Source organism: Psittacula echo, assembly GCF_963264785.1.
Source record: "Psittacula echo genome assembly, chromosome: 6".
Lineage (NCBI taxonomy): Eukaryota > Metazoa > Chordata > Aves > Psittaciformes > Psittacidae > Psittacula > Psittacula echo.
In genome coordinates, this window is record NC_137743.1 from 17,922,270 (window position 1) to 17,940,731 (window position 18,462).

The window sequence follows — 18,462 nt, forward strand, 5'->3', positions numbered from 1 at the left end:
TTTTTTTTCTTCACTTAAACTTGTTCTCAGGATTTTGAATCGACAGCTTGTAAAATATTGTGGGGGCCCTCCCTACTGCTGCCTCGTATCGTGCACGTCGTTATTCCAGAGGGCAACGGGTCATCGGTTTACCGTACTTTTATTAAGTAAATCAAGCTGCAAATCCAACACTTCCAGATGAAAACATTAGCTAAACCCCTTGGAAAGAGCAATGCCTGGGAGACCGAGCACACAGAGAAAAAATAATCAAAACTGTCAGCTCGCTTTACGTGTACCTGATATTTACAAGACACAAGACCACACTTTAAAGGTGAGTTTGGTATTTGCTAACAATGTAAAGAAAGGAAAAAACCCAACCTCCCTATATTATTAAAAATATATATATTTCCATTTCACCAACACCCTTTCGTCTTGCTCTGAGCCTCTCAGTTATTAAGATCTTCGTGAGTTTGAACTGGAGACCTTTCTCTTTCCTTATTTTAAAGAAAGCTAAGCCAGCACCTGCTATTCCTTAACAGCTCTCCGTGCTCCTGTCAGCTTGGGGCGGCTGAGAGAAAAGGGGGACAGGCGCCCCAGCGGGTCCTCAGACATGCGTGGGGCACCTGCAGCCTCCGTTCCCACGGAAGAGGGGGGAGAAGGCGACACCACCCGCTGCCGTCGGGGCGAGTCCGGGGTGGGTGACGGGGCACTGGGAGAGCGGAGGTCTCAGCCCGGACGGAGCGCACGTCCCTCCCTCCCCGGAGCGGCGGGGCAGGAGGAAACACACAGCGGGTTTTTAAAATGAAGCCGGCGGTGCCCAGGTGGCGCTGCTCGGGCCGCCGGACCTTCTGTGTGCCTCCCAGCGCTGCCCGACGGGGAAAGGAGTAGGAAGCAGCGCCGCGCTGCTCCGCTCTCAGCCAGGCTGTCTGCTCGTCCTGGGGGAACGGGGAGGAACCTATGTGGCCCCTGCTCCGCGGCCGCGTTCCCTCGTCCCTTTCCCGGTCAGCGCAGCCAGGCAGAGCGCCCGCGGGGCATTTTCCGAAGCCCGCAGAGCACTGCGAGCTCGGTGTGTGTGTGTGCTGTCCCTCTTCACTCAGTCCGGGGCCGGGCCACTCTAAGGGGGCTCACCGCTTTCCCCCGTGGGGAAGCCCGAAATCCGAGCGCCGCTGCACCGTGCGCGGGTCGAGGAGCGGAATCCGGTGCTGTCAACGCCGGGCACCATGCCCGGTGCTGTCCTTTTCTCGCTCCGTACCCTACGCTCCCCCTCGCGGTGCCGCCGTGCCCACCCAAAGAGCGGTGCCGTCGGGGCCCGGTTGGGCTGTGGATCGCGCCCTACTGCCCGGGCTCCCCTGAGCTCCGGCGGCCGTTGATTGGCGCCCCGGGGAGTTTGCTCGGGGAGGCGGGGGGAGTGTTCGCCTGCGGGGGGTGGTTTCCCCCTTCCCTGGCCGGGCTCATTGGCTAGACGGAGCCGTGGCAGGAAGGGGACAGAGACCACGCGGGCTCCGCCCCGAGCCAATAGAAGCCTATCGAAGGGTAACCCGAGCCCAGAGAAACCCGCGGCGGCGGTGCCAGCACGCATCCGCCGCGGTCGGGGCCGGCTCTCCGCAGGGGCGGCCGGGGGCGCGGGGGGTGCGCGGGCGGCAGCCGGGTCATGCAGTACCAGCCGCCGGGCGCGGCGCCGGCGGCCCTGGGCGTCGGCGTCCCGCTGTACGCGCCCACGCCGCTGCTCCAGCCCGCGCACCCCACGCCCTTCTACATCGAGGACATCCTGGGCCGCGGCTCCGCCGCCGCCCCGGCCCCCCACTCCTTGCCCGCCCCGCCACCGCCGACGCTGCCGTCGCCCAACTCCTCCTTCACCAGCCTGGTGTCCCCGTACCGGACCCCCATCTACGAGCCGACCCCCATCCACCCGGCCTTCTCACACCACCTCGCCGCCACCTACGGCACCGGCGCCTACGCCGGACCCCTCTACTCTTTCCCCCGCGCCGTCGGCGACTACGCGCACGCCCTGATCCGGCAGGACCCCCTAGGTAAGCCAAACCCTCCCCGCCCTCCCCTGCTGCCGCCGCTCCGCTCCCATCCCGTCGCGTTCCTGTCCCGCCGTCAGGGGCTGAGAGGGAAATGGGAAGTGAGTGAAAACTCCCCCTCCTCCCTCTTGCCCTGCCACCTCTCTGCGCTCCCCTGGTCTCTCTCCGGCCGCCGGCTGATTTACAGTAAATTAAAGACGCGCCGCGCTCCGGCGCTGGCAGCGAGACCGCAGTGCGCGGCCGCGGTGACTCAGATTTGTTTTCCTTCAACCAAGTGACTCTGAGAGTGTCCTTAGTAATGTCGCGTGTGGTTTTGGTGGGGAGTTTTAATTGTGCTGGGAGATCGCATGGCAGATCTCAACCTTTTCCTGCGGATGACTTGAAAAACAGGCGGGAGGCCGGCTCCTCTCGCCGGGGCCCCCGCGTCTCCCCGACGGGCCGGATCGGGCGGGCTGGGTGGGGCGGGCCGGGCCCTGGCGGCCGCTCTCGCCCGCGGCCGGGGAAGCGTCCCCTCTGCGGGGCTGAGCCCCGCGCTCGGGCTGCAGCACTTGTTCTTCGTGATTGCAAAACTGGACCTGAGTCACCACATTTGTGCAGTGAAAGAGGCTGACCCTTTCCGTTCATACAGGAAACCTTGAGCTCTCGATAGGAGTAAATCTGGTTTCAGAAGCTGTTAAGTGTTTTCCTGGCCGCCTGAAGCAGGCTCTTCCCCGGGAGTCGTGCACATTGCTGATTACTTTATCGACATCCTCAATACAGACAAATTCAGGAAACACTCGACTTCTGATAGCCGGGATCCGTTTTTCTGATATTGTTCATTTCCTCTGTGTGGGATGTGACTTTATGACAGCTAAAATAACCAGTTGCTTCCTATTTTTTTTTTTTTTTTGAGTCTGTTTTGCACCAGAATTACTAAAGCCTGACGCAAGCAAAATCTTGAAAAACAATGCAGCAAATTTCAAAGGGTGCAGGCAGCAAGACTGAAAGACAAACAGAATGACTCAGTGACACTGGCCAGAGCCTCCGGCCGCAGCTGCCGCTCCGCACGGGGCTGGCTCACGGCATGTCGCTGCCTGCGCCGCCTCGCCCCGCACCGCTTCCTCGGACACGGGCGGGCGAGCCCCGGGCCGGGGGTGCGGGGCTTGAGGGGGTTCTTGCCCGGAGGGAGTGGGGGCCCTGTGCCCTCGGGTTGGCGCAACCCTCCGCCCAGCCCCGCAGTGTCCCCCCCGCTCTCCATGGGTGCAGGGAAAGGGAGACGGTTTCTTTGGGCCATCGCAGTGCAAGAGCAGAAGGAAGCAAAGGTCCTTTTTTTTCTTTCTCTCTTCGCGAGATAGACCAACAGGAAACACATTGACGGAAATGTTGCCAAAGCCCGTAGAGTAGCTTTCACTGGTCTCTCTGAGATGAAAAATCAGAGGAGGCAAAAGATCAGGCTAGGAGCTGGGGGAAGTCAAAGCAGGTGAAGGAAATCCGCGGGCCCCGGACCCGGCGCATCTCCAGACCCGGGCTCAGGCCAGGACTCCCCGGGCACGCGTGTCCGCAGCCGGCCTGTGGCATTCGGCGCTGTTCCTCTCTTTGAAGGGAAGCCGCTGCTGTGGAGCCCCTTCATCCAGCGGCCCCTGCACAAGAGGAAAGGGGGGCAGGTCCGCTTCTCCAACGACCAGACCATCGAGCTGGAAAAAAAGTTCGAGACACAGAAATATCTGTCCCCGCCAGAAAGGAAACGCCTGGCCAAGATGCTGCAGCTCAGCGAGAGGCAGGTGAGGCCTTGCCTGCTCCCCAAGAACACCACCTCATACCCGGGCAGTCTCTGGGCCGGCTGCAGCCCCTGCCGTGTGGCTGTCGGCTCCCGGGGACCCGATCTGCCCGGCCCGTAGGGACGGGGGAATGGGCTGGCTCTCACTTTTTGTTCGTGGCTCGGTAAGGCCCCTGACGCTTACGGGCTTCGAGACTACCCTGCGCCTTCTCTCGTTGTCGTTGTTCAGGTCAAAACGTGGTTTCAGAATCGCAGAGCCAAATGGAGACGTCTAAAGCAGGTACGGGGATGTTTCCATTTCTATAGAAATAAGTATTTTAATTGTCTTATCTTACGCTGTGCTCACCTATTCCAGGTTGTATGCAGAAGTCATCTGAAAGGCTGTTTAACCTCTTCACCTTGATTAAAAAGACAAATAGTCATGCTGGAAACCATGAGGGCTCGTTCAGGCAGCACTAACGTTAAAAGCTCCTAATGTAGTTCCTATATCAATTATACCCGGCTTTCACACACCACCTATTAAAACTCCACGCTAATTGTTTTGTAAACCCATATGTTGTTTAGCCAATTAACGTGGAGAAGATAAGTAATTGTCAGCAAATTACTCGGGCAGTTGTTTTGGAGAAGAATATTTACCAGTCTTTTAAATCGCCTTCTCTTAATAAACACAAGTCGATTTATTCTGCAAATGTAAGGAGAGGCAGGGACACACAACCTGTTTGTTTTGAGGAGCCGCATGGAAAATTGAGTAGCTTTTACTTTTCCCTTACAAATAGTTACAGTGTATGAGGCGGAGAGGTTGAAGCAGTTTCCCTTCCCATAGAAATTGTGCTCAGGCAGATAAATCTCTTTTTTTCCTTTTATGACCCAGAGGGCCCGATCCTGCCCAGGTCGGCCAGATCGAGGCCCCTGGGCTCAAAGATTTGTGAAAAATCCGTACGTTGTGGCCTGAGCCTGGCTCCGATAAGTGTGACATGGACAGCCGAGTTTTACCTGTAAAGCGGCCTTTAATATAAATAATAATAAAACTAATCACAGTGCCATGCTCTTGATGTATTTGTTCTGTGACCTTCCCTCGGGTTTAACCCGTGCTTCAGTTGAAGTTTTAATCAAATCCCTTTACTCTGGTGAGAAGCAGGCTGGGTCCCTGGTGCCTCCTTGACGGGCCCTGACCCATGCCACAGTGTCCGGAGAGCCTGCTTGGGATCTCGGCCATTTTAAGTCATTTCCTCCTTTTCATTCAGTCACATCCATTTCTCCATCTCATACAGTTATATCATGGATGCGTGTCTCTGCCTGCTATCCCTCAAGAGTATCATTTCATGCCCCCTTAGGGTACTGGGTTCCCCAGACAGCTGCCAACCCAAGGCTACTTCTGCCTTCAGAAACGGGGTTTGGTTTTGGTTTGGTTTTAATTAAATACTGAGGTTTAGCTTAATTAGTAAATTTTTCCCATTTGCTTTCGGGCCACTGATGGATTTGGCCTCTCTCCTTTTGCTGTTGGGTATAATTAAAGAAAGATCAGGGCAGGAGGAAGCTGTGTGTCGGTGTTTGTAGACTCATAATAAACATTTGCTTTGCTAAAGACAAAAGTTCAGAGGTTCCTGGGCTCTGGCAGCTCCTGACTCTTTTGAAGTGGCTGCGATAGCCATCGCTGAGGAGCCTTATTCTCAGCAGAGGCCTCTGTGGCTGCCAGGGAGTGGGACCAGAGCTGAGGCTCTCACCCAGCCCTGGCCCACTAAGGCAGGTTTATAGGCCGGAGGCCCAGTGAGTAGTGGGACACCTGCCTTTTCCTACAAGAAACCCAAGGTGGTTTTCCCACCTAGCACAGCTGAAATTCCCAGGCCTCCTGGCTCTGTGGCCTGTATCTCTGTATAAAGCAGGCTTCTTTCATTGCAGGAGAACCCTCAGGTCACCAAAAAAGAAGAAGTGGAAGGTGCTGACAGTCACAGTGACCAAAGGCCAGAGAACTGCCCGACCCCAGAGCAGAAGGGTAAGGAGGTGTCCCTGGATGGCTCCCAGTACATCCCCTCGCCCGCCTCACAGGAAGACCTGGAGTCAGATGTCTCTGAGGATTCTGATCAAGAAGTGGACATTGAAGGCGATAAAGGCTATTACAATCCTACCCACTAATGGCCCCACGCAGAGAGTGGACCCTAACTTGGCTTGCACTTTACCAGGGGCTGGTTTGGAAGAATATTATGCTAGAGGAGGAGAAAACTTTCACCATTCCACTGAAAGCCAAAAAAACCCCTACCCAACACCAAACAGACTCATTTTATAATAAGCAGAGAATGAAAGATGTATTTTCAGCAAATGGCCATTTTTTTTTGCAGATCTCTAATTTGGTTAAAGGAACATGGTTTGTATTTAATTATTTGTAAGATATATTTGTACATTAATCGATATTATAACTTGAATGTTATACTGCACCCTGTCCTCACCTGTGGAGGGTCTGAATCTATTACTGTGGGTGATCAGACAAAACTCCTCTCTAACTAGTATGGAAGCGAGTATGGATTGCAGGCCTAATCCCTTTCTATGTGTAAACGAATGTAGTTTAAATAGGTTAATTTAAACACCCTTTGCAAGCAGGGAAACACATTCTGTGAAATATGGAGGGATTTGACCATCCCGACAAGTGCCTTATGCTCGCATCCTTTTACCTGCTGTGGTGCTCTCTACTGCGACATCCCTCTGTTCATCAGGTAGAGTCTTTGGACAGATTAATTTTTCCTCTTGCATGAGATGAAATGTGCCTTCCAGATTTTCAAGGACTTTGCCTCCCAATCTGGATGGTTTCATTTGCAGGGAAAGAAAAAAAAACCCAAACATTTTTCTTCTTGAAAAATCTCTAGCGCTGTTTTCACAGATTTAATATTTGAGAAGAAAATGCGGGGAGTGATAGCACCGTGCTGTGGGAGAGTAACTGGCATCAGCTGTGAGGATCAGTGAGGCACACAGCCCTGGGAAGATAATGCCTATTGTATACATATCTGCTTCTGTACATACTCGTTTTCTTTAAAAGTCTTGCGGTTTTATACCTCACGTTGTTCATATTTTGTACATATTTGTTCAGTGTCAAAAGAAAAAAAAAAAGGCAAACCCTGGTATTTAATTTTTGATGGACTTGTCCGTGAAATAAAAATAAACTCTGCACCACCTGCCACGCTGGCAGTCCAGTTACTGGCGGGAGAAATCCCAAATCTGTCCCCCCACAGCAGCGCCTCAGGCGTGTTGTAATTGGGCTTTTCCCTCCGGTCCCATCCTGCAGCTTACCAGCCGGCCACCCCGCGTCTCGGTTTCGCCTGTACCCGGGCGCGCACGGGAAAAAGGCTGCTCGGCGGGAGGAGGAGGAAAGCCAGGTCCGCGAGTCCCGGCTGAAAGCGCTGGTGTTTACCTCCGAGTCGCCCCGACCCTGGGGGGCCGGGAGGGTACGGGCTGGAGGAGGAGCGGGGCCTGCTCAGGGCCGGGCATCGACCCCATCCGTGGCAGCCGCTGACCGCATGAGTCAACAGTGGTTATTCATCGGCCTTTCTCCGAAATTATGCCAGCCCGGAGGTGTGCGGAAGTAGCGTGGAACCCGGGGTGCGGGGAAAATGACTTCCCTGACCGGGCATCCCGGGGTGGCACTCCGCGGGTCAGTCCGCACCGTCCGGGGCTTCGGGCCCAACCCGGGCACCGCAGCGAGCAGCCGGGGACCACGGGGGTTTTTAGTGCCAGGAAAGGATTTTAGGGAGCAACAAGTGACTGTCTGGCAAGCCGAGAAGGCCCTTAGGGCAGCAGGGGTGTGGCGTTTGAGCGGGTAAATGCTTCGAAAAGCAGCTGAGTTTTCTGAATAATTAAGTGGCTTTGGCTTTAGCTTTAGTTTATTCTTTTTAAACTGCATTCACGAACGGGGCCCGAAAGCATGAAGTAAACTGGAAGGCTGCCGCTTGTTCGTGCACGCGGGGAAACGGGAGAAGCCTCTAGCCGGCCCCTCTCACACGGCAGCCCCGGTGACCTGGGCACAAGCCCCATGATGGTTTAAGGCCACCCGTGACAAAGGAACCCTCGGAATGCACCAGACCCATCCCTGGGAGTTTCTCCGCCCTCGGGCAGGGATCGAGTCCCAGCGCGGTGTTCGCGAGGCGTGGAAATCGCCGTCGAGAGCAGAAAACAGGCTCCGCTGAGAAGGAAAACACTTTTCGTTGCTTCGCCTTTTCCCTCGCTAGGTGTTTCGGTCTCGGGTCTCAGCTCGGATCCCAGGGGGGAGGGGACAGCCCGCTGACAGTCTTCCTTCGGGGCTGAGCTGCGGGGTTGAATGGAAGGAGCCGGGCCTCGTGTGGGCTCCGGTAAACCCTGTTGCTACGCGGCGCGATACCGGTACCCCCCGGCCGGGACAAGCAGAGAGCCAGCCGCGTTTAAAGACTTGCAGGGCCCGATGCAATTGTAAGGGAGACGGGGGGTGTCCCTCGTTAGAGCCAGGCGCTTTCCAGGGCTGGCGGAGGATTCGGCGGCTCCCTGCAGGTGGGGAGCGCAAATGCATCGTTTGCAGCCGGCGGGCCGGGGATGTGGATTTCCAGGGTGTCGGGACAGGTGACAACAGCGCTGTCACCCAGGCTCGGCTGTGGAAACGCCCCTGCTCCCCCCTTCATTCCCGTGGAGGGGGCTCACCCAGGCAGAACTCAGCGGAAGGGACGGTTGAGCTGCCGGCCAGAACTACCCCCAGTGACACCCAGATTCCCTTTCCACAGTATGGGAGACCCGCGTGAGGATGCCCACGGCTCTCCCCGGGTAGTCTTTTCTTCTCGACAGGAGAAAAACAGACAAAGCACTTTACACAGTTCGGTAAAATCTTCGAACCCGTACCGTGTCACCCTGGTTTTCCCTATTTGTTTGCCTGTTGGCTATTTCATGCCGAACTAGCACGTATGACCTTTCCAGCACAACTCCCGTCTTGTTTTCGACTTTTTTATCAGCCGATTCAACTTGAAAATGGTTATCATTTAGCAGAAAAACAAACAGAAAACCACATTTTTGTAAGCAAAACGTTAATGATTGGAAGAATTGCACCAATTTCAGCTTGACAGTGTGTGATTAATCCTCCGGGTCAGGTACTTATATTTTTAGTCATTAGGTTCGTCGGCCTTTGATATGCAGAGCTGTTTCTATCCTCGTAGAATATCGACCCGGCCGCCTATGTACTTTGACTCCTTTACACAGCACCGGGCAGTGCCGCCCGCCCGCAGGATGCCCGGAGCCCCAGGGCGGGGGGAGCCCGTTCCAAAGGCAACGGTCAGAGTCACCTCGGGAAGTGGGCGGGGGTCCCCTTGATCCGCGGAGGCCAGCACGAGAGAGCGAGGCAAGGCGAGTCCAGTCCCGCGGCTGGCTCACGCGTGGGGCAGCTCGCCGAGGGCGCCTCGAGTGGTCCCGCCGTGTGTGCCCGGGGGAAGGAAAGTAATTGCACCATGTTTGCAATCCTGGACACTTTAAACCTTCACACCGAAACGGCCAGAGCCTCTTGTGTAATAATAGAAAATAATAATTTAGGGTTCCTAATTGTTTGCTTTCACTGAAAAGCACCTTCATATCAGATAAATGGAGGGTTTACCACTCAGTTTGGTGGACAACAATAAATTGTATTAGGCCGCAAAGAAATCTATTAGATATCTTCTCAAAGGATGAAAGATCAAGACAGACAAAAAAAAAAAAACCACCAAAAAAACCTGTGCATGAGTATTGCTGTCTTTCAGCTATATAAGTATGTATATATAAAGCTTAGATTTTAAAGGTACTCAGCACATGTGAAAGCTTCAAGATAGACAGTGCTGAAAACCTGAAATAAACATCAACAGCAGGTCAGAGCATGCTGGTCTGATTCAAATCCATTTCCTATTAACATTTAATGGTGGTTTGGCCTTAGCAAGAACAGAAAGATTTTGTCCACGTTTGTAGGTGACACAACTGCTTACCAGAGAGCATTTGCTGACTGTGAAGTCTATGTCTTATTCTGAATCATGGACTTCATTGGCTGCAGGCCTCATGTGCATAGGAGATTTGTTGTATTCCTATATATTCAAAATAGGAAACAAATGTGTATTTCTAAAGTATTTCAGATGGTGCTCACCAAGGCCAAAAAACCTTGACACGATCCTGAAAAAGCCTCATCATGATAACTTAAGTGGTATCAGTTCACAACTCCATTGTTTAAGAGCTATTGACAAATGACTACTAAATCCAGGGAATCTCAAACAAGTCCAGACTGTGTTATTTTGGTCACTTGGAGTCATACCAGCAAATTGTTATTTGGTGGGCTCTTTCAATTGAGTTGGTGACTTGTGAGCTTTCCTGTGAATGTCAGATACCCACCCATGTCATAAAGGTGTAATCTCTATTTGGATTAATTGAGGTGCAGATTTTATTCCTATGAGGCTGATACCGACCTCTTAATAAAAAAAGGTCTGACATTAACTGGTCAGAGAGGCTGGGCTTACGCTTGTTCTTCAATTGTTGTACTGATTTCCCCGCACACTCCCCTTTTTTCTTTCTTTCTTTCTTTCCTGAAAGTATTATGATGTCAAAGATGCTAGTACAATTCTGGGAAACAGTTATTCTAACTTGTTTGCTCTCCAACCAGCTTTGTAGAAGCAAACTTGTGTAAGGATATATATTGATGACTAAGAATTTATCTGCTGACTTTGTAGAAGACAATTATTACAATGGGTATGTGAGCATGCATGCAGGCTAGACATTTTTAAGTAGCTGTTTAAAGGGATAGATTAGATCGAGGGTTTTGAGTGCATTTCAGTAAAAACGAAGTCAAAGTTAAAACAAATTGCTGTCTGGAGGCCTGTAGGAAATGAGTCGGTGCTCACAGTCAGCTAGAAATACTAATGCTAAAGACAGAATGAATTTTGTGTTTGGTTAGGCAAATGATTTGAGTTAAAAGATTGAATGGAAAATGAGCTGCCATCTCATCAGCCTTAGGGAAGTGGCCATTTCCAGAAGACCTAATTCAATCAAGCTTATTTAAGGACTAAAAACCCCATCTGACAAACACATAGATCTCAATACCTTTAACATGATTTTAGCCATCTGAGTTAGACACCCAGGAGCCCAGACTATGACCTGCTAAAACTGAGCAGAAGATGATTTTAGTAGACTTTTAGTAGGGTTTGCTTTTGAAAAAAAGAGAGCCTGATTGAACTGAATCTATTGAAAAAAAAAAATGATCTTTTCTCCTGTCTAGACAAGGCCTTCAGGTTTTCCCCGTGTGTCAATCTGTGCCATTGCTTTGAAGACCCATGTGGAGAAACTTCTTATTGTTTCGTATACTATAATTCTCCTTGGCTGTTGCAGTGGGACTTCCCATGAGCGTTTTAAAAAGTGTTCTGTCGTTGTCTAGACAGGTATAAAAGTTGTATTTGTAGAATGACTTAGCAAACACTTGTTAACACCTTTTAGCATTTGACTTGTTCTATCTATTCGAGGTTTCAAAACTTGTTAATCAAGCTGCATTAGACTATATCTCTAAAAACACAACTTTTATCCTAGTCTAGACATACTGAAAGAGCGTACTTGTCCTGGGACACCCACATGGAGGTTCAGCATTTGAAAATGAGTCAAGACTGTCCATTACCATGCAATTGTACCTCAATGACTTACTACAGCTATCAGGATAAAGATCACAGGTTAAAAGGGGAAGAAGCAACTTTGCTTTATACACATCAGTTCTTCCACTTCCTTCTCTATGTAAGAAGGAAACCTTTTACCCAGCCAAAAACCTAACCCAGCACACAGTCAGAAAGCAGCTTAGACCTGTTGTACACTTAAGGTATAGAAAGACCCAGTTCTGCAAAAAGCTGGGATTACTCTCCAGTGATTTGCCCTCCTGGTTGTCACCAGACCCCTTTGTTTCTGCCCTTTCCAGACCTACATTGAATGAAAATAGCCAAAGTTAGTGCAAGCTGTTTAAAGGTCGGTAACACTTCAAAGAAAAGGTCTGCACTACTTTGGTTCATTTTGGCTGAAGGGTGTCGGAGGTCTGCTGGCACATCGGAGAAAGTTTTGCTAATTGATGGATTTTGGTTGGTTGCTTTGGGGCTCCTTCCTAGTAAGACACTGGAATAAATTTGGCTCCGAGCATTCAGTGAAGGCTAGATGTGGACAGGAACTGTGAATGACTTGCTCTGTTATCTGAAAACAATCACAAAGCGGTATAATGGAGGGTGGGAACAGTCGAGGAGGAGCTGTCCTCTAAGAGGCCTCAGGGGCTCAGAGGCAAAAGAGCAGGACTAGATGATGGCTCTGAGGCACCAACAGCATCCTGGTGCAGGCAGTGGAGCAAACCAGGAATTTCTTCTGAAGTTTGTTAAATGACAAAGACAAATTTGCCAAGTTATTATTTTGGGTAAAGTTCAGAGATTGCCTTGGCAGTCTGGCAAGGACCAGGCTGTAGCTTTTGGTAAGATTTTGGGATAACTTAGTGGTCAGCACACCCCCTAGGAGATGGGTGGTGTCCGCCCTGCCAAGCTAAGCCCGCATCTCTGGCTTTGGCCCTGGGGGCTGATTCAGGCAGCATTGGCTCCATCACTGGTGTTGCACCTGGAACAATATTGTCTCCTTGGTGCAATAATCCCCCCCAACTTTATGAGCATCTTACCCGAAGTTAAGTGCCTGATTTTATTCAGTGGGACAGCAATGATAGTGGCAGCAGCAGAGATGGCCACTCTTGGCAGGTTCTGCCACCTGGATCTCACCTCTGTAAGCAGGCAGGAGATACACAGCACTTCCCCCAAATCCCACCCCTTTATAGTAACTCTTTTTGGGAGCTGAAGATTGAACCCAATCAGATCACTAGTCGCTTCTGAAAATCTCGGTCAGAACTGCATACAGGTAGTCTTCATGCTGTTCACCGTTTCTGATGCTGTGGTATGAGAAGACAATGCTGACGCTGCGATAGCTGAACAGAAGACACCCATTTTCTGCCAGTGCTGCTCTCATAATGAATGTTGTTCATTCTTGGCACTAGTTTGCTCCACCAGCTACCTCCTCTTGCCCTAGATCTTTGGGAGTGTCTAGGTGGTCAGGGCATTGTTGCAGGAAGTGCAAGTGGTGAATATCAGAGTATCTTAGAATATATTTATGCCTTAATTAAAAAACAAAACAAACAAAACACCTTACACTGGAAAGTCACTAATTTACCTATTACCATCTCCATATTGCACTGCAGTTTTTCTGCCTTTTTCAACAAATACCTTATTTTTATCTGTGACAAAATATATTCTGTCTGCAAATGGAAACAAATGATTCTGCTAGAGAGGAGAATTATGCTACGGGTACCTGCGGGTGACAGGACACCAGAACTCCTCTGAATGTAATGTGTGGTGTCATACGACTGCTCAATTTCAGAGTCTTTTGCAAGACAGAAGTTGCCTGTGCTTCAAGTAATAAATATAATTCACTCATAGTTGTGGTTTGGGAGGGCAGTTTATGTTGATTCACTATCAATCACTCTAAAATGAGATTTCTGTGTTGTAATATAGCACTTGGAAGGGCTTTCCTGACAAAATTATTGTATCTTCTTGTGCACTTTTTTTGCCAGAGATGATCCTTTTGCCTCATGATTGTCTCCTGAACTATTAATTGCATGATTCATTATCACAACCTGTACAATCTTATTTCCTATATATAATCAATACATCTACCACTGCCAAGAAGCACTGCCTGAAGCACACTGGATGGTATCTTAAAATGGAAAGTACAAGTTATTCGTTGGTTGCACTAGAACAAGCATAGGATAAATAATGCCATTAAATAACAAATGAATTAAGGCCTTATTTTTCCTTAGCTGCTTATGGAATCTGCATTACTACATATTTTCCATTATTTGTAAATTACACTAGACTGATTGAATAAATGCTTTTAAATGGGTCCTGAACACTGGTTTAGAAGCACAGAGGAAGTGGTTTCTTAGACAACTGCTACCCACATATTGATTTGATAACAGAGAGGTGGAGGGGCAAAAATGATTGTGTTGATGTACGGAGCTGTTGGTTGTTTAATTGAAGGTAAAATTTTTAGCTTCACTGGTCAATTACCTGATCTCATTAAGTTCTTAAAAATCACTAAAATACCATTCTGGCTGAGCCAGCTGCACTTTGCTACTATATTGTCTAAAGCATTAGGAAAATAATTTGCTAAAGGTGGCTTACAAGTGTAAACATATGATATTTTTAGCATCTGAATAAGCTTTCTCCATGTGAGAGATCTTGAATGACTACCAGGCACCAGGTATGTAAAGACAAAGAAGGATATGAAATGTGTTTTTATGTTTGCTCAAATGAACTGTATACTTCTAAGTATTTTAAGGCTTTGTCTAAATATTCAGACCTTGTCAACGGAGTGGACAGTGGAAGAAGAAAATCACAATTTCTTGGCATTAAAACCTTTTCAGTTAGAAATGTAAGAAGTTGTTCAGTGCGTGGCACAAAACAGAGGTTGTTTCAAGGATAAACGTAAACTAAGACAGCATTTGGCATCTCTGCAGTGGAAGAAGCCCCATGCTGTGAAGATGCTATAGATGCCAACATGGCAGCAGAAGGTAATGGTGCTCTGGAGACTCCAGAGCAGCAAGGATGACTCATGCAGTTCTTGGCCTTCTTACTTTGGAAGTTACTAGTAGAAGGATTTGCATAGGACCTCCCATATTCTATATGCCATGGTGAGTGGGGTACTGACATAAGCATTGCAAGTAATGTGAAGTATTTTACCCATTTCCAAACATCACTGAACACATTCGTTCAGGTTAACACATTTTCATTTTGCAGGAGGACTGTCCCAGACAAGGTAGGCGATTAGTCAATGGTTATACAGTAACGCGAGAAGCTCTTTTCGAAACCTATGTACCAAGAGTTCGGCTTCCTTGCATACTTTTGTTTTGTTTTTAGACCAGTTCATAGAAAGACAGCTGGTTTCCTTGCAGAAGAAGGAGTCTGGGATTAATTTCTTCATTCTTGCAAGCAATGTGACTTCACTCACAAGAACTTGATGAACTCTCAAAAGGAGCTAGACATGTTTTCCTCTCAGTGCAAAGATGTAACAAGAGGTTATGAATCAAGTTCCAGAATGAGAAAAAAACGTAATGGTAGATATTAATAGTTGAGAAATAATTTAGAACAAATTCAGTAACACCAGAGCTTCACGGGTTTTGGGGTTATTCCCAGTGATTGCTGTTCTCGGTTCTGTGCCAACCTGCTACCACTTACAGTCAAAGATGACTTTCAAAATATGAAGAAGGAGCAAAAGCACATAGCACTGATAAAGAAAGGTGCTAGTTCCACAACCTTAGAGTATGTGCCTCCAAACGTCTCAGGAAATAAAATAATCATCTTCCAATAGTTATGTGTTATATCCTGAAGTTCCCATACATAGCTCCCAAAGTACCTGTATGCCTGTTACTTAGGCTTTTAGGTACTTGAACTGAGGTGCAAAGTGCAAGGCAAATGGAACTGCTAGTATTGCATTTTGAGGTTATGTGAATTGGCAAATGGATTCTGCACAAGGCATTGATGTAAATTATGAAATCAGCCCCACATTCTAAGGCTTTCACAGGGAGTCTTCCTTAATGTTAAAGCAGGTATTTTATGTTGCAAGAGTATCACGAAAAAGGCAAAAAAAGCTTTTCAATAAGACAACATCATTTTATGTCTTTCAGACTGCGAAACTACTCAGGTTCTGGTTTTTGATTGTTTTGTGAGTTTTTTTAGGCTGTGGGGAGGTGGATGTTTTAGTCCTGCACCTCTCTGCGTTGACTGTAGAATTGGGCAGAAAGAGTAGGAGCTGTGTAGAGCTACTCTGTGACTCACTCACGCTGTCAAGCCAGATTAATCTGTTATGCCAGTGTTACTGTGGTCAACCTGTCTTGTCCAAAATGGTACTGAAACCTTTCTCAGGTTCAAATTGCACAAGCCCATTTTCGGAAGAAGTAGGGCCAGTATAACTTGGTTTACCATTGCAGTTTCTGGAATGATAGCAAATTTGGCTGTGATTTGTTTACAGGAACAATTAAGCCATTTAAAACACTGATTCAAACGTATTTCTTGGTGATAGCTGCTATCAAGAGTGGGTTGACTTCCTACTTGGAAAGCGGGCCAGGAGAGCCATCCTGGTGGAAATGGGGGCCTGGGAGCTCTCTGCTGAGCAGAGCCCTGTACATAGGAAGCCCTGCAGTGAGAAGCTATGAGAATAGCCAAGCCTAGGAATGTGCACAGGGCTAAGTATTTGCAGAACTGTTCTGAACTATCGTTCTGCTTAAGGTCTTTGTGGTTTTGAGATAAGAAACTGGGGAAACTGAATAAAAGCTACTACCCACCAAAAAAGTGAGTCGTATAAGAATATCACTTTCGTGTGCAATCTCCTCCCCTTACAGGCTCTGAATGAGGCTGCCTCACTGCTGTTGTTAAACAACTTTTGGGGTGTTTGACTGGCATTAAAGTTCATGCATCTTCTTAAATGCCAAGTATCTCTTAACCGGCACCCTGAAGGACGCATCCTGATACATGGGTATACATTTCCAAGACTCCTTTGCAGAACAGAACTCTGAAGAAGAACCAAGGTGTAATTTTCTTGAATATTAAAGTATTATTTCTGAAGTCCATCTTTTTAAGCTTTCCTTAGTTTTTGTTTGTTTTTCTTTTGTTCATTTTCAGTGATATTCCCCTTTATTTTCAGAGTATGAAAAACTATTTCTTTGATAGCATGAGCTATACCAAATCCCACAGTTTTCGTTAAGTATTGATTTATGTAGCAGACTTACCTAGGAGTGTCAGTCCAGACAGGCCTTGTTCCTAAACAATAAATAAACATTTCCTAAAATGAAGGTGTTATGTGACCACTTATTTTGTGTCTTGCTTTCCTTTTTCATTTGAGTTGAGCTCATGATCTCTTACACAACACTGGATTGCATTTAAGCTTTCTAAAGCATGTCCTCTAGAAAAGGAGCCATTACACTGCAGTGCATTTTGAAACTACAGTCTGAACTCATTGTATGTGACAATAAAACACATTTCTCAAACTTCTGTCTTCCAAGAATCATCTAAAGCATAATGCTGGGAATATAACAAATAATGAATAAATATATTACAGTGATTTGTGAGGATTTGTCTCATTCTATTTCTAGATATAAGTAGTTAATTAGCTTGCCTATAAATATATATACATTTAAAAGCAGAATTTCCTCATGCCCATTAAGATCAGTAACACAATACAACTATTTTATCTCAGCAATAATATTTTCTCTAAGTAAGTACATATTATTCCCAAGATAAACTTTCTGAAAAGCCTTTTCATATGATCACTCACAAATATTGAGGCTTTTAATAGTCCTACCATTCAAAGCTTATATTGCCTAGACAACGTTTACTGTGAATCTATTAATGTCCTGCTTTTAATTCCTAATGATACAGAAATTAAATTAGCTATGTGCTCTCTTAAAACATCTGTCTCCAGATCTAGAAGACTGTTTATACAATCAATCAGGGAAGTTAGCTGTTCACTGGCAGGGCAAGTGTCTGCAAATAGTCTCTGCAATAACATATTAGCTACTGCAAATGGAGGAATATGAATTAAGCATATAGATTTTGCACTTGTTTCCCTTGTGCCTCCCCCCTTTCTTTGCCATGTTTACTAATACATTTGTAATGCCAGAAACAGCTCTGAATGCTGAGCATGAATTAGACGTGGGAACTGGAGCATAAAATAACATCTACATTTTATCCTTTTTAATCAAGAGGAAATGCTCTAATGTGGGATTTAGATTTAATGCAAAACTAAATATTTGACTCACTATATATTATGTCAGTAGATTAACTGATATTTATCACAGTTTTGAAAACTAGGGCTTTAATGCCTCATTTGACATGATTTTGCCAGTTCCTGGCAGAAAGCTGATAAACTATCCGTTTGTGCTATTACAGCTGCCTCTTGAAACACTATGCTGCTATGGAGAGGGGTCAGTTGTCATTTCCTTAAAACCTTTGTTCTTGGTCATTTTATAACAGGTTCATCTTTAAAGTTCATTTGGCTGTATTATAGTAGATAAGTTCCAAACTATAAATCAGGTTTTGATCATATAAAAATAGCTTAAATTGACTGTGTGGTCAAAAGTTATCTAAATACTGCACTCTTTTTATCAAGGTAGCTGAAGCTGGAGTTAAAACTACTGCTGGACTTCTTTCCTTAATTTCAGTTTTTTCTCTGTAAGGAATTTTTTTCCCCCTTTGCTTGGGCTTTTTTTTTTTCTTTTTCTTTTTTTGTGAACAGGTAGCAAGAAAAAAGGTTTTCTGCACAAAATGGCAAAGCTGAAATGAACTAAATTATATGGCCTCTGCTGACCAGATAAGATGATTCCAGAAGGTCCTCTACCTCTAAAACCCTCTCCAGGTGTGTGCTTTTACACAGGGTTGTGGGAACGTTACCCTGCACCCCAGCTCTTACAGGCAATGTAGATATGCCAGTGCCAAGTACCTTAGTCTCAGAAGATCTGCATTGGGAATGTCATTAGTCCTACTGACTTCTATTGTATTACTTGCCTTTTCCCCTGGGAAGAGCTGGTATACTCTACAGATGTGTTTATAGCCAACTATAGATGGTTTCGAGACAACGAAAGTCACCTATGTTGTCTGAGATGATGGAAGCTCAACTACGAAATGGCTTTAG

At 47.3% G+C, this 18,462-nt stretch overlaps 1 protein-coding gene across 1 annotated transcript; it reads left to right on the forward strand.

The window, feature by feature from the left end:
• Nucleotides 1–1,553: 1,553 nt before the first annotated feature.
• On the forward strand, nt 1,554–6,034 carry HHEX (hematopoietically expressed homeobox). Its single transcript, XM_080621719.1, has 4 exons — nt 1,554–2,009; nt 3,588–3,766; nt 3,992–4,042; nt 5,662–6,034. Exons 1-4 carry the CDS (start codon nt 1,631–1,633, stop codon nt 5,893–5,895), a joined length of 843 nt encoding a protein of 280 aa, XP_080477845.1. The 5' UTR covers nt 1,554–1,630; the 3' UTR covers nt 5,896–6,034.
• The last annotated feature ends 12,428 nt before the right edge of the window (nt 6,035–18,462 follow it).